The 15,938-nt window shown below is 39.9% G+C and overlaps 1 protein-coding gene across 3 annotated transcripts in view; it reads left to right on the top strand.

The window, feature by feature from the left end:
- The window catches only part of PTPRZ1 (protein tyrosine phosphatase receptor type Z1), a 127,362-nt gene that overhangs the window by 68,103 nt on the left and 43,321 nt on the right, over positions 1 to 15,938 (top strand). For all 3 annotated transcript variants that reach the window (XM_056845797.1, XM_056845796.1, XM_056845795.1), the window contains exons 7-10: positions 2,669 to 2,826; positions 5,182 to 5,332; positions 11,350 to 11,534; positions 12,714 to 12,840. In XM_056845797.1, the coding sequence (XP_056701775.1) occupies positions 2,669 to 2,826; positions 5,182 to 5,332; positions 11,350 to 11,534; positions 12,714 to 12,840 (621 nt within the window). The remainder of the gene's footprint in view (positions 1 to 2,668; positions 2,827 to 5,181; positions 5,333 to 11,349; positions 11,535 to 12,713; positions 12,841 to 15,938) is intronic.

The following is a 15,938-nucleotide window of genomic DNA, read 5'->3' as shown; positions in this document are numbered from 1 at the left end:
ACCACTGTGAAACACAACCTGAGGGGGGGAATCAGGAGTCAACTGATGTGGCTACCCCAGTTGCAGCTCCTTGAGTAAAGGAAGGGTGGGCCAGAATGAAAGCTCTGGCTTCCCTCTCCTCTTCAAAGCCCTACCCCTCCTCAGCAGGCCTGGGCACCCAGTTGGCTTCCCAAGTCACAGCTGGGGCCAATCACCGCAGCCTTTGGCTAATCCCAAGGAGCCAAAGGGGAAAATGCTTCCCCTTTGCTTGCTCCCCAGCCCTGGCCAAATCCAGAGTCCATCTCTTTTGGAACACTTAGGCCCCTTTGAGATTACTGTTCTAAACCGGATGTCATCTGTTGTTGCCCCAAATCCAAGTAAAGCAATACAGGGATGGTTACACAACCCGGATAACCTACAAGAACCAATGAACTCTGACCGTGAAAGCCTTCGACAATATTTTTAACAGGGATGGGTGTTTCATACAGCTCATTTCAATCCATCTATGAGCCACCTCTAAAGTGCTCTGGCCCTTCCAGTATATTTCCCCCCTTTTTCTGCACAGCGTTCCTTTTCAGCTACAGCAACAGGCATGTCAGTGTGCTACTATAGCACATAGCACTTGTGGAGCGCCACCTCCGACCTGGCCCTCCCGGGTCCTTCAGGGATCCTTGGAGTCTGAGCCAAGGGAGCCTCCTCGGCCTCAGACCATTCCGAGGGAGAGTCTGAGTCACTCTCTCCCCCGGACGCAGCCAGGGTCTCCCACTCATGTGCTCGTGCCAAAGCCAGCAGGAGTGGAGAACTCTGACATCCATCCTCCTCGGCCTCCGCTCTAGTGGCCTTTTTATAGGCCTGGCTCACAAACCCCTCCCCATTAGCTCCTCCCCCCCGAGTCCTTATTAGGGTAACCCTTCCCTCCTTTCCCTCCCCGGTGCTCCCCTCCTCCCGGTCTCCTCTGCACGTGCACGCCCCCGACCTGGGCGAGCCCGGCCAACTCATCTGGGCGGCGGGGCCACGCCCGGCTCATGCGGTGCCACCGCTGCTGCCCCGCCTGTCTTCCTGCCCTTGGTCTCCTCTTTGCAGGGTGGGTCCCGTCCTTCTTCCCTCGGCGGCGGCGGAGGACCTGCGGCATTAGTCGGGCGCCTCTTGACTCCCGGCTAGCCGTCCCTCCATGCTTCTGCCTGGGAGGAAGGTAAGCCGGCCAGGTGAAGGGGCTGTTTTCCTTGCTCCCTGTCCGGTTGGCTCCACCCGAACCTTGGCAGGCGGGTCCCCCTGGGGAGGTTCGGGGGGCCGTTGAGGGTCCGAGTTGGCTGGGCAGGGGCCGATCTCGGGACAGCACTATAGCACAAATCTTAGAACATTTTAACAAAGCTGAAAAAGAACACCGTGTGGAAAAGGCGAGGGGAAAAATAGCTGGCCTTTCGGAAGTTCTCCAGACAGTTCAAACAGCACACTGGAGCAATTCAGAATCACAAGGAACAACTGAAAATGGGAGAAAGCAGTTGTCATTTTTAAAAGTTTCTGAGCTTCAGGATGCCAATGGGATACAAGCAGCTTTGTCTGAAAATGTTAAAAAAAAAATCTGTTAGCAGCCGCGAGCCAAAATGGTTGTGTGTCTGGAATGACATAAAAAATCCGTTAGCAACTGGCTGCTCAAACAGATTATAAGGAAAGTTTGAAAGAGGCCTTGTTCTTGCTACCTGCCATATAGGCAGCAGCTTCCAAATGAAAATCCAACTGCTCCACATGCTCGGTATATTGCAACCAAAAGAATGAATGTGTTACTCAAAAGACATGGAAGGGCTTTTCTAGATAGGTAGCAGGTTTCATGTGTATGCCTGCTCCATGTCACTTAGACCATATTATTCAGAGCCAATTATCAAATTACCAAGATAAAGATCCTTTAAAGCTTTAGTTTCAACTGCTTGCACTGCTGAAGAGGCATCCCTGTTTCTGTTTAAAGTTTGAATGTTAAACTTTCATCATGGCTATACTATCTACCTGAAAGCAAGTTATGGACCACATTGTTTAAAAAAATCACTGCTTTCAATTATAATTTTCTGCATCAAGTATCAGGTAAACCCTGTATACATGCCACCTCTACGCACTGACTGGTCATACAGAGAGGGCATGAGCATGCTAGCCCCACTCACCCTGTCTCCATGTGTTTGCAGGCTTGTTAGCAGGATTCCTCCCCACAATTGGGGACTCTGCTCTCCTAATGTCACCAATCATGGGGAGGGAGAACGTGCATGGACACTGTCTCTGTACATAGGTGCTGTGCTCATGAGTCAATGATTATGTGGGGGTGGGCAGCAGGGTCAGCATGTTTGTGCCCACTCTCCCTCTTTGCACATACAGTCAATGCGAGGAGGGGTATTATGTACATGGCTTGAGTAAGTGACTTTTGTGGCTTCTTCAACTATACTGGAGCAAAGAATCTCACAGAAAGAATTACATAAGCTCTGCAGCTTTCCCCCCCTTTCTTTCCTGAATTGCAGACCCTCCCACAACATATACTGACTTGTGGTCATATAACGTTTATAACGTTTTTCTGCCTACAACATACAACCAAAATAAGCTTCAGGATGTTGTGATTGTTAAATAAATGTCATGGCATCATTTTTTATTTTATGCAGTCTTTCTTTAAAAATGTCATAACTGTTTGCTTATGAACATTGTTTTCCAGGGAAAAAAACTGAACTGCATCCTTTCATCTTGTTGAACCTTTTGCCAAATTCAACCGACAAATACTACACTTACAATGGATCTCTGTCAACTCCTCCCTGCTCAGAGACAGTTGAATGGATTGTATTTAAAGACACTGTTAACATTTCAGAAAACCAGGTAATCTGTGTAACCTGTATAGAATAAATATTTGCTCAAAATGGCACAGAACACCTATATGCAATTTTTCTGTCATGGCTAGCTGGCATAGTATTTGAAATCACTTTTCATAGGAGCATCCTCAGATCCTACAAAGTTAATTTACAAAAAATACTCTGGACACAAAACACTGAAGTATAGATATAGATCATCATCCGTACAGGTTATCTGGCATTTGGGCCATAAGAAGTATATCAATTGGATGAAATACTTAACGATATGTTGTTAAGCAATGGAGGTGAAAACTGCATGGCACTTATTCAAGCACATCATTTTCCAACTGGCTAAAAAAGATAGCATGGGCTGCAATCCCAATTAGGCTTTCCTGGGAGTAAGCCTCAGTGAATATCATTGGACTTACTTCTGAATACATCTGCTTAGGATTGCTCCTGAATCCGCTGGTTACAAAAAGTGCATGGTTCCTGGTGACTAAAATGTTGTCTACATCTTTCTACATTCAGATTCTGGTCTATCAAATTTAGCACATCCATCAATAATGCTTTATATGACCCAAGATGTTACCACCTGCATCTGAGGGATACTACATTTCCCCCCAAAGCTAGCTAAGTAAATGGGAATTTGGAGTGTGGTCATTTTACAAGCCAAAATTATTCATAAATTGCTATGATGGATCTGAGCATCTTAAAGTAACTATAGATGTTTATGTAGAATAGTTCTGTTCACTGGAATTTGATGTTTTCTGAGAATTGTAAATATTTTATTTTATGTTATTTGTTTAAAACATTTCTATGCCAACTTTCCACCTAAGTAGGGTACTTAAGGTGACAAACATCAAAACATTAAAACATGTCAACATTAAAACATTTAAGACATTAAAGCAGCATTTATACTAAAGTATATATAAAATATTTGAACAATTCAATAAAAACATAGAAACACACAAACATACGTAACAATACAACCAGGGAGGATGGCCAATGAGACTGATTGGTGTCACACCAGACAAAACAAAACAAAAAGTCTTCACTCCTTGGCAGAAGACAACAACAGAGAGATTAATCTCCCTAGTTTTAATGTTTGGAGGCCATGATCAAGAAAGTCCTTTCTTGAGTTGCAAAAACATCTAGCCTTGAATGGTGAGGGCACCCAAAGCAGGACCTCCAAAGATGGCCAGGGTAGATGGAAATATTCATATAGGAGAAGGCGGTTCTTCAGATATGCTGGCCCCAAGCCATATAGGGCTTTATAGGTCAATACCAGCACCTTTAATTAAGCAAACTGGGGGCCAGTGTAAATGGAACAAGGCTGGAGTGACATGGTCCCTACCTCTTGTTCAAAGAAACTGGGTGTGAATGGATATCAGCAACATTTGAAACAGCTCTGCATTTAACATTGAACACAAACTGGGATAAGACTTGATACCATATCCTGAAGCATTTTCCTTTCCCTGTGTTTTTATCTTTTTGTAACATCTAACCTGAAGAAGAGTTTTGGAGAACCAAAAGCTTGCATACAGTTATGTGTCATTTGGTTGGTCCTGATAAAAGTTATCATGTGAATTGTGTTCTGGTATTATGTAGATCAGTCCTTTAAAAACTTAACTATGCTACAAACGAGAAGAAAGCAGAGGAAAGTTGGGTTTACATGTCTCTTGGAAGTATCCCTGGGGAGGGCAGTAAGTACCCTCACAGGTTTTGCATTGGCCTGTCTTGATATGCATGGGTAGAGGGACTGCTATAATATCTAAGACAAGGAAAAGACATCATATATTCGAATAGCTATTCATTTGAATATTGTGATAGAAATGCATTTGTATGAGCTAATGTGGTATTTAGCACAGATTTGTTAGTGTAATTACTGAAATTAAAAGAACTGGGCTCCCTCCAAGGGATGTGGCCTCAGACCATGAAAAATGACGGAACATATGTTTTGGGCACTAATAAGAGCACCAAAGTTTGTCTCTGTCATAACTTTTTGTTTATAAGCTGATGAATGCACTGGGAAGATAATGTGTTTTCTCAGAGCAGTTATTCTAAGATTGTGGCAATTTGGTGTGGAAGAAAAGGTCAATCAGGATGTGTTGAGGAAGCTGGAAACGGAGACAGAAAATTAACCATTATGTCTTGTGGACTGGAAAGGCGAAATGCCTCTAATGAACAAAAAGATAGTGTTGTCAGGATCCAGGCACAGGGAGGGAAATAGTACATTTGACCAGGATTTGCCGGTCCTTCATGAGCCATCGTGGAGTTCAAGTCTGTTATGATAATATGGTGTATTTATGCCAATTTCAGGTTTCTAAAATCAAACCTCCCGGTTTGTGTGTTTGCTTATAAAATATTTGTTACATTTCTCTAGCTGGCAGTATTTTGTGAGGTCCTTACCATGCAACAGTCTGGTTACGTGGTGCTGATGGACTACCTGCAGAATAATTTTAGAGAGCAACAGCATCCATTTTCTGTCAAGATCTTTTCCTCTTATACTGGCCAGGAGGAAATTAACACAACAGGTATTTATTGTTTACTATTATTGCTGATTACAGATTTGACCATGGTATTAATTGCAATTTAGTGCTTCTATAAGAAAGGTGGTGGCTTGAATCCAAATGTGTATGTGCACAGAACAGTCAGAAAATCAGTAGTCGCACCACTCATCTATTTGGCAGGTAGATTGAGCCTTGCTCCACTACTGTCTTGAACACCTGATTATTTAGATTGCCAGTTTTCTAACTATGTGAATGCAGTCCTGATAGCTGGATCATGGGCAGGAACTATATCCACAGCAATAGTCTGCATGTTCACCTCTTGATTCAACTAGAAATGCATGCAAAGAAGCCTGTTTCCATATTCATACAAATATACCCCAAGTAGCATCAAGTTTGAACTTGCAATGAGAAAAAAATTAAAGTAACTATACTTTAAAAAAAAAAAATCATTTATTTAAAATGCATTTCAATAAAGAAATAATGAATATCCCAAATTGAAAGGACAAAGAAACCTTGTCATTACAGAAAGAACACAAGTCTCACAAAATATACAAGGGCCAACCTCATATTTCCTTTTGAGCCTACCTCATAAGAAAATATGAGGTTGGCCCTTGTATATTTTGTGAGACTTGTGTTCTTTCTGTAATGACAAGGTTTCTTTGTCCTTTCCCGCACCTTTAAACAATTTCAGTTTGGTCGTACAGAATAAAATGGCAAATCAGATGTTACTGTTCATTACTAATGTTATTACCAAATATGCTCAGGGAGATACATTGGTCCAGGCAAACAGGCCTTAGGGCCAGACTAAAATGGAGGGGAATGAATACAGTGTGCCTCAAGGTTTGGGACTGAAATAAAAAGTGATGAAGCTCCAAAGAAAGGAAAATAATGGCTGTAATAAATTGAAATGATCAGAGATAGTTTATTGAGGAGAATCAGAGCTATGGGCAAATGGTCGGAGCAACATTTCAGTATATTTCAGCACAAATTACAACACTCCTTATCAATACCTACACAGTATTTACCCCCAAAGAGCAGTATTATCTTAGAGAATTTGATAAAGGGGGCAAGGAGTAAGCAGAGAAGAAAAGAGAGAGAGAGGAGAGAGAGAGAGAGAGAGAGAGAGAGAGAGAGGGTGTTACCTATTCTTTTCTACATTGAGGAGTTGTCTGGAGTGGCTTAGTAATGAACAGACACACCAGCTAGGGCTTAGGGGTCAGAGGAAGAAAGTTTGTCGAATGGCGTAAGCGAAGGATCCCTTGTTAATTCCAGGCAATCAATCCAAGGTGCAAAGCTAGGTCTAATAATCATGTCAGAACCCAGGACACACAGATAGGAGGCAGCCAAACTTGCAAACACATCTGCAACTTGGCATCAGGAAGGGTGCTCAGTTATAGCAATCAAACAAAAATGTGGGCTTGCCAGGAAGCAGGGAAAGCTGGGGAAGTCAGAATTAGAGCTTCTGGTTAGCATAAGAGAAAGCACAAGACAGAATGGAATTGTGCTGCTGTTCCACTGGAGAAGGAGAGGAAGATTGGAGATGGGAAAGTGACCTTATTGGCCTGTCTTGCTAGTTTTTGATTAATTCAACTATAAGCTGGTGCTTTCACCAAGGGAGATTCAGCAGTGACTATACCAATTAAGATATGGATGCAGTCATATGCAAAAAAAGAAAATGGTTTAGTCAGGTTACCCTTTGTAACTTAAAATACCATAATACAGGTCAGTAGACACTGGGAAACATCTTTGCCCTAGCACCCAAGGATGACAGTAAGATTCAAGATATGGATTTAGTTAGGGCTTTACTTATTAACTATTCTGTGTTAAAAGGGGGGGAAGCAGCAATCTCCCTTCACGTTACAATGTGGGCTTATTCTAACTGTGTGGGCAGCCCACTATGGCCAGATATTTTCAAATGGTTGTGTTCAACTCTAAAATGATGTCCGCATCCACAGATCAGACCTGTAGACTCTGTGACATGTAGTTTGGCCTAAACTACCAGCGTATGTGCAATTTCATGTCTTTTCCCTTTAAAAAGAGGCTTAATGCGTTGAAATGGGTAATTGAGGCATCACCTAGTAAATAACATCCCATTAAGCCTCTATTAATGGCACAGGACATTTTTCTCCAGGCCTGCTGGCAATCCTGGGTTCAAGCAATGCTGCCCTCTGAGCTGCATTAAGACACAGCAAGGTCCAAAGACAAGTCATGTTTAAAAGACCCCCATAGCATTACCGAACAATGGGGATATTTTTAGAATTTTGTTTTGTGTATAGAGGCCCCTAGTAATCTGATTCTCTAAACTGTAGTTTGCTTACATTGTGCATAAATCCAGTGCTGGCTGCCCTGTACCAAGGGTTTCCCCTCCCCAACCACTTTGGATGCCTCTCTAGTTAGAGCCTAAGCAAACCCTCAAGTAATTCAGGTCTTCATTAGGTACCCTCCTCCATCAAACAATGTGAAGCTGGTAAAAAGCCCCCCTCCAATTTGGGAATAAGCTCCCAAAATTGCTGCTTTACCTTGAGTCTTCCACCTAATCCCACACTGCCAAAAAAGGGGGGACACCAGCACAGTGAAAATCCTGCATTGGGGAGGTGGGGCAAGTTTAACTAGCAGCCCACTCTCCCCTCCAATTGGCAGAATTGCACATGGCACCTAGCCTCTTACCATCCAAGAACCCCTAAATGGGGCAAACATGCCCCCACCACCACCATGACAGGCAGAGACTTGGATTGGTTTCTTTAGAGAATTGCTTGGCATATATTTTGTGAACATTTTCAGTTTTAGTGATTTCTCATCCCAGCATCATGTCTCTTTTTAATTTTATGCTGTAGGTTCTGCTATGACACTTTTCTCTTTCCTGATGTTGTCCTAAATATCGGCTTAGTTCCTTGTCTAAACATTTCTCACTGCAGCTGTTTGGCTTCTGTTCTTAGTCTTGTCCCATTGCTGAACACCCATTTGGGGCCGCTGCTTCTGCACTTTTACCTTTAGCAGCTGTTTAGACTTTTACCAGATGGCCTGCATGAAGGTTAAAAAAAAGACAATGACCCAAGGAGCATAGGGGTTTTGAGAAGATGGGGAGGCATATCATTTCACACATCTGGCCTCAGTTTGAATTCATATAAACTTCTGTTTTAGCACAAAATGACTTTTTGCAGTCATAAGAACATAAGAAAAGCCATGCTGGATCAGACCAAGGCCCATCAAGTCCAGCAGTCTGTTCACACAGTGGCCAACCAGGTGCCTCTAGGAAGCCCACAAACAAACAGTTATCTCCTAATAAAGATCTATGGAGAACTAGCCCATGGAAAGTGTTTGGTTTAACTTAGGGTCATGGATTCTTGAGGTACCAGTACCAGTACCAATAAGATGATTCATTGGCCTCCCCTGCCTAGACAGGAGCTGCAGTGTACACATGTAGCTCAACACAAATCATTCTTTCCTGTGTCAAAGAGTGGCTTCAGAGTATATGAACTCCATTACTATGTGATGAGAGAACAGGAAGTATGACTGACTGACTTTTATTTCTTTGGCTTGATTTACACAACATAGCTTACCATGTTCCTTGCTGGTGACATGACATCTGGCAAGTGTTGTTCATTGTTCAGACATTAATCTGCATTGTATGGTGTAAAGGGCTTTAAAAAAAAAAACTTTCCCCACAGTTCCGGCGGGGAACTCCCATAAGTCATTGCAAGCTTGCTACAGGATGTTGAGATCATGGGGAGCAAGCGAGACTCAATCTGTGAACCTAAAATATTTAGTAAGGGGGAATGTTTTTAGCTTCTAACTTGTTGTCTTACTGTGCAGTTCTCCCCATGCCAGTGTCCTGGGAGGTGTTCCCCGGGGGCATTCTTAGGGGCAGAGCTACCTTTAGGCAGCTTCCTAAACCCTTTTGCCCCAGGAACGCCCCTCCCCACTGCAGCAGAGCTACCCTTGTTAAAGTGTATGGGGCATTTTTTCGCCTTTTTATATTAAGGCCGTTTATTTTTATTTTTCCGGCCAGGAAGCCTCTGTGGAGGCGGCACGGCTGCACGACTCCCCGCCGCTGCCTAACTGCCCCCCCTTTCAGGAATGGGCTGCCCACCATATATTTTGTTTTATATTCTGTTTAAATATTTTAAGACAGTTTATTCGGTAGTTTATACAAATGTTTTCCATAGACAAATATAGAAATATGTTTATATATCAAAGCCTTTTTTCTTTTTGGTTCATTTTGACTAAAAAGAAGGGATTGATTCAGATTGGTTTGCTTATTAAGATTTCTCACACTTTCAGTGTGTTGTCAGCTATTAAACATTATAGGCTTAGAATAATGCAATTGAACAAGTTTTGCTTCCCCTAGTACTGGGCTCATAGTAACTGATCTATTTCTAAAGAAATTAATGTATATCTAGAAAATGGAAAATGACACTATCACAGGTCTAAAGTTTTATTTGGAAAACTGTAAGAGATGTTATTTTATTCGTTAAATCACGGTGGTTTATTAAATCTTCTGTATGCTATCAACTTGATATTACTGCGTAACTGTTCAGATGTATATGGTTATATACTGGAAAACAATATAATGCCTTTAGTGCCATCTTGTGTTCAAGAGGCAAATCACAGTTAATTAAAACGTCAAGATTTCGAGAACTTTGTGAGAGATATTTGGATTTTTATAAGTTCTCATTAGCATTTTTTTGCGTTCTCAGAAGAGAAAATAAAACATTTCATTTGACCACATTTACATTAACAGCTGTGTAGCAAATAAAAGCCTAGATGTAAATGTAGCAAATAAAAGTCAGAGTGTATATTCTACTACATCTGTGTAGCATCAGTGTGGACTCAAAGTATATAACTTTATGTTACGGCTGCGGTGATGTAAAGTTTTGTGTGGCTTTTTATCCACCTGGTCTCCCCCAAATCTCAACATCATCTTTCGAGATTAGCGGGCAGCCACTGGGTAAAAGAGGGAGCTACAGGAAAAATCTGCCTTCGTTAGTGCCATCTAGTATCACGTAGTCCTCTCCAAATAATGTGTCCTTTACAGTTGATAAATATTAATTAAATACTTAGGTAATAATGGAAGATCAAATAAAAAACAAAATCATATCCCTTAAACAAAATCATCACAATGAAGACTGATCACACTACTATTTGGCGACTTCCCTTAAATTAGAACTAAAATGTGTCAAACTACAGGTTAACAATCTTTTCTGATTTTACGACCAATTTAATATCCACATGTTTCTGCATTGTGAATACTGTGAATACAGTCACAGAAAGTGATCTTCAGATAGCAGGTCATTCATGTGTAGCTTCTGTTCACCTGTGGCATCAGTGATTTTTCACTATGCTTCCACAAACCCTTTGGGATTTGACACAAGAAGATGAAAACCAGAGGTTCCGCATATTATCAATTAAAAATGGGTTGTAATAGTAGTCTCTATGCAGTTGGGGTTAAAATGGTCCCCAAAATGGGGCATGGTTTAATCACATGTAATATCCCTTAGCCTGTCTCCAGCTGGTGTGTGCTGGTTCCCCTGAGATGTCTTTCAAGTTTTAAGGGAGATATTTTTAGAGCACTGGACCCACTTGTTTCTCCAGCCAGGTCCAAAACCAGCTCTTCTGTCAGTTTGAACCAGAAGCTAGCTGTGCATATGCATATTTTATTCACGGGCCCCCTTCTCCAGCTGAGTTATTCAAAGCTCCCCCAACCCCTGGAGCGGTTTGAGCTTAAAAATTACTGATGGCTTTAAAAAAGATTACTAAGGTAACAAATAAAACAAATTACTAAGGTAACAAATAAATGATCATTCACACTTCCAGAAAGCTGAAAAAATAATTTAAATGTTGACAGCCTGCAGTGGGGAGAGGCTGGCCTGATGGCTGAGCTAGCATCTGATTTGGTGTCATTTACATCTGTCATTTAATTTCCAAAGCCAAGAGGATGCTCGGGTGATCCTTTGGCTGTGAGCCCTCTCTACATATTACATCTGTCTTAATCCTGAGTTTCTTCGAATGCCTTTTTAAAAATTCTTTCTTTCTTTTTAAAGTTTGCAGCTTAGAACCAGGAAATGTCCAAACTGATCCAAAGAACTATACAAGCCTTCTGGTAACTTGGGAAAGGCCACGAGTGGTGTATGATCCAATGATTGAGCGATTTGCTGTTTTATATCAACAGTTAGATGGAGAAGACCAGACACTGCATGAACATCAAACCGATGGGTATCAAGACTTGGTAACTAGCTGTTTTATAGCACTAGAATCACTTATGATTAATTATTGTGGAAGAATTAACTTTCTCAGATATTCTTCAAGGTTTTGGCAAAACTAATACGAATTTGTTGCGATCCCTTTCTGTAACATAGACCAAAGAAAAACAATCAGGCTGTGTATGCAAAGCATTTCAATGGCTAGAATGTAACTACATAATAAATGTGGTAAAGGGATAGCAATAGTGATTAGCATTTTATTTAAATGACCCAACTTGAGTCACTAAGAGTGTTATTTACATAGCAGGTACAATGCTTTTCTCTTATGCCAGACTTCTTCGCATGAATTTTGTCTGGTGTAACATATGGGCAGTATAACTAGTAGATTTACCCATTGTCTCTTACAGCAAGTGGTTATCAATTTCTGGCTGGCATAAGCTCCCACCATCCCGTGTAACCTCCCAACATTTGTGATAGACCCCAGTATCCCATGGCAGTCATGTTGTGATTGTCATGTGGAAGCCATTTTGTGATGGCATCCACTACGCATTCTCAAACGACTAAGGGCCAAACTACGTGCTACGAGCCTGGCATAATTCCACAGGGGTAAAGATTCCTGTCTTCTCCCACCCCCCGTTTTCCTGAGTCAAAATGGTGGAGGGGGAGTAATTTGCATCTTAGAGACCAGGCAAGATTTTTTTGATAAAAGCTTTTGAGAGTCCAAACTCTCTTCAATAGATATGAAGCTTTGGTATCTGACAAAAGGGAGCTTTGACTCTTGAAAGCTTTATAACCTGAAAATCTTTTTTTTTTTATTTAAGAAAAGGAGATATAAAATAGCAGGGGGAGACATGGATCATTTTCATCATAAAATACACTATACGATACTTGATAACCACAATAATAATGTTAAACAATATTCTAGAATAAATGGTGATAAAATAAAAACTTGAAATTGTGATTATTATCACAAATAATGTGAATTTCTAAAAATAATTTCCAAATATTGAAGAATAAGTTCATATATTATTATCAATTATGTACTTTTTAATTCAGATCCAGGGACCTCATAAATCCCATTGTTGTCAAGTGTACATAGAAAACAAATCTTTGTATTTCTCATGAGATACAGAACTTTTAAAACAAGGAATCTTACTTTTAAAATTAAAGGTATTTAATTAAATAATTGGTTTCTGCCCTTCCAGGGAGCCATTCTGAACAATCTGCTGCCTAATACCAGTTACGTAGTGCAGGTAGTTGCTATTTGTCCTAAAGGCGTCCGTGGAAAATACAGTGATCAAGTGATTGTTGACATGCCTTTGGATGATCCAGGTAAGTGTCTGCATGAGCCCAAAGGTAATTTTTAGTTGAAAATCTTCAGTACTCTTTTATTTGCAAACCAGCTGAAATCACAATGCAATGGAATTTCAGTATCAATGTTTTCAACTTTAAATTTTGCCCTTATCTATTACCTGACACCAAAGTGGGGGAGGGTTGCATTGGTTATGTCATTATTTTAGATTATGAACCATAATATTTGACTAACCAAAGTCACTTTGACTCTAATTTCAACACCCTGCTGCTCCCTGAGATGTATCCATATTCATTTGTAACATTAATGAGTCTTTAATTAAAATTCCTGCCCATCCATGAGCTATCTGGATGACCTATAAAGACAAATAAGAGAAAAATTGCTAACTGTTTATACATTACACTATTCAGTATCAACAGTTACCAAACATGCCTCCATTGATTTTGAAATCTTATTGCATGTTGCCTCTTTGAAATGTTCTGTCGATGCAAATTTGGTGATGGAATTCCCTTGCTTCTTAATGTTGGAATGCAAAAAATCAAAATAATTAACAATTACATTTTGTTTCAAAAGCTCTGTTTTCACTCCTGACTGTGCAGTAGCAGTTTTACTCTGAGGCTGTTTTGCTTAATCTGTTACTGAAATCAACAATGATTTAATTTTGCAATTAGTTGCTAGTCTATATGACCCCCTAAAAAATTTTCAACTCAGTACCCATTCGCTGGACAGGATGGGGTGATTCTAACCCCACCTGCATGAGGCAACTTGCAAGTAAAAATATTTTAAACTGATGATCATGCAGTAAATAATCATCCTTTCCCATCTGCAGTGAAGTGAATAAGAACCATATAGCCCCAAAGCAGGTTAGTAGTTTAAGAAAGGTGGAAACAATGAAATAATTTTTTAAAAGATATCAATTACTATTTAATTCTGCTACAGAAAGAAAAAGAAACAAAAACATATTCCCCTCCCTTACACTTATGTTTCTAGAAATACCACCTTACAAGTGTGTGAGCTTTTGAGTTCAACAGAACGCTTCATCAGGCTGGGTGTTACAAATAAATAAATAAATGTTTAATGAAGGGGGGTGAATAACATCCAGTCTGATGAAATTTTGGTGAACTCAAAAGCTTGTGCACTGTTATGTGTCATTCGGTTGGTCCTAATAAATGGCGATATATGGATTGTGTTCTTGTTTTGGGGATTTTACTTTGGGACACACACAGCTGCTAACAACTTCTTTCCAGAACAAAGTTAGCCATTCAGCCATCTATGCCTCCCCTCTCCCCTCATTGTGTTATGAATCAGCAACCCTCCCAATGTTTAGCGAGTTGCTTGTATGGGGCCAAGCAGGAATTGTTGGCTCTTAGCTGAAACGGCATAAGGTTTGGGTTTGGATTTGTCTGTTTGTCATTGTTTTGCCTGTTCCTTTCTATGGCAAATGAAGAACTGACTTATGTTCCTATTTAAATAGGTTTCAACTAGCAGCTGCAGTGCAGATTTAAGGGGAAGGGGGATAAAGAACATCTGGTGAACACCCAGAGACATCAACATGGTGGCATGGCTTGCCTAAACTAGCCTCTGGCTCCTGAGTGAGGAGCCATCCCTGGGGCTCTGGAAGTCTCATCCCCCTCGCTTAATGGCAAATGTGCTTTAACAGGTGTACGGGCAGTAAAGAGCAGTCTGAGCACTAGCTTCTGGGTTCTGGGATTTATCAAAACACTATCAGATATTTGGTGAGGGAGAAGACAGGATGACGCTATTTTCTCAAAGATCCACTTAGGATCATTTGGTATATTCCAGATTATTCTTCAATCACTTAAAATCTTGTGGATGAAAACATTATCCTGTCATACTTCAAAATGTTTTTGTTCATTGAATGTTTTTGCACATGGAAGATGGATTTCCACCATAGCTGTTTGTTCTTTGAACATAGAGTATTTGCTTCATGGAGAAGTGAATTCATATCTTCTTGTCTCTATAGAAAATTAGTGAAAGTTTGACTATTTTCAGATCAGCTGTGTCTCTAAGCTATTTTATGTGGAGTGCTGCTATAGTTTTACTAGTTGTGTAAACAGTAATTTAGCAACACCTAGTGATAAAATGTCAGCGTTTTGTGTCTTATAATGATTATTTTTTAAAAAAAACTAGAGGGAAAAATTTAAAATATCTATATGTTTTAGTCTATGATGGATTAATAATTTAAGAAATATCTGCAATCTAATCTAGTCAACCAGTCAACCAAAGGTTATCACATATCATACAAACAAAGTCATGCATTTCTAAATCTTAGATTGTGGTGAGCAACAAATCTGAAGCAAGTTTCCTTGAGTCTAGTTTCCTGAAATTAACAAACTTTGTTGATAAATGCTTAATTTTAAATATAAAAGATAAATTAAAGTTATGTGGATTTTATTGCTAGGATTTCACCCATTGGATTGTTTTGTGATATTTTTAATCATTCATCTATACTATTTGTTCTGATTTTTGGATAAAGGAGCTGTTATGCATAGAGTGTTTCAAAACACAAAGACATAAACAGAATATGAAATTCAGAATACCATCCAAATCAAAAGAAATTCAAACAAAAATTCACTTTTACAGCAAAAATAACCATGCTTCTCTTTAATTAAAATAAAGGTTGTTTGAAAAGTCTACTGAACAATTTTAATGTGTATGTATTGTGGAACTGCAGTATTAAGTATGGTTAATGGATATGTAAAACTTTCATAACAAACAATTGAGAAGCCAGGGAATATCATCATTATTTTATACCTAGCCTACTGATCACCAGAAAATAACAGGTAAGACTTTTTTTTTAGTATTTGATATCTGCTTCTGCTTGTAAATGACTTATTTATATAAGTTGCTCGTTTGTTTTTTAAAAAAATACATTGGCTATTTTTTACGAGCCAGTGAATGTGTATCATATTCCATGGTTTCATCTGTTAAGATGCCCTGTTCTTTAAGGATGAAACCAATATGAACTTTAACTTTCTGGCCTAGTCATTACCCATTCATAATTTGGTACTACTATTTGTTATGTTTGTAATGCTGTTTGTGGTATTGTCATACGTGATTTTTTAAAAAAATATGCTCCATGTATAATTTCTTAAGC

Source organism: Euleptes europaea, chromosome 3 (genome assembly GCF_029931775.1).
Source record: "Euleptes europaea isolate rEulEur1 chromosome 3, rEulEur1.hap1, whole genome shotgun sequence".
Classification (NCBI taxonomy): Eukaryota; Metazoa; Chordata; class Lepidosauria; order Squamata; family Sphaerodactylidae; genus Euleptes; species Euleptes europaea.
This window is presented reverse-complemented; position numbering and strand designations above follow the sequence as displayed.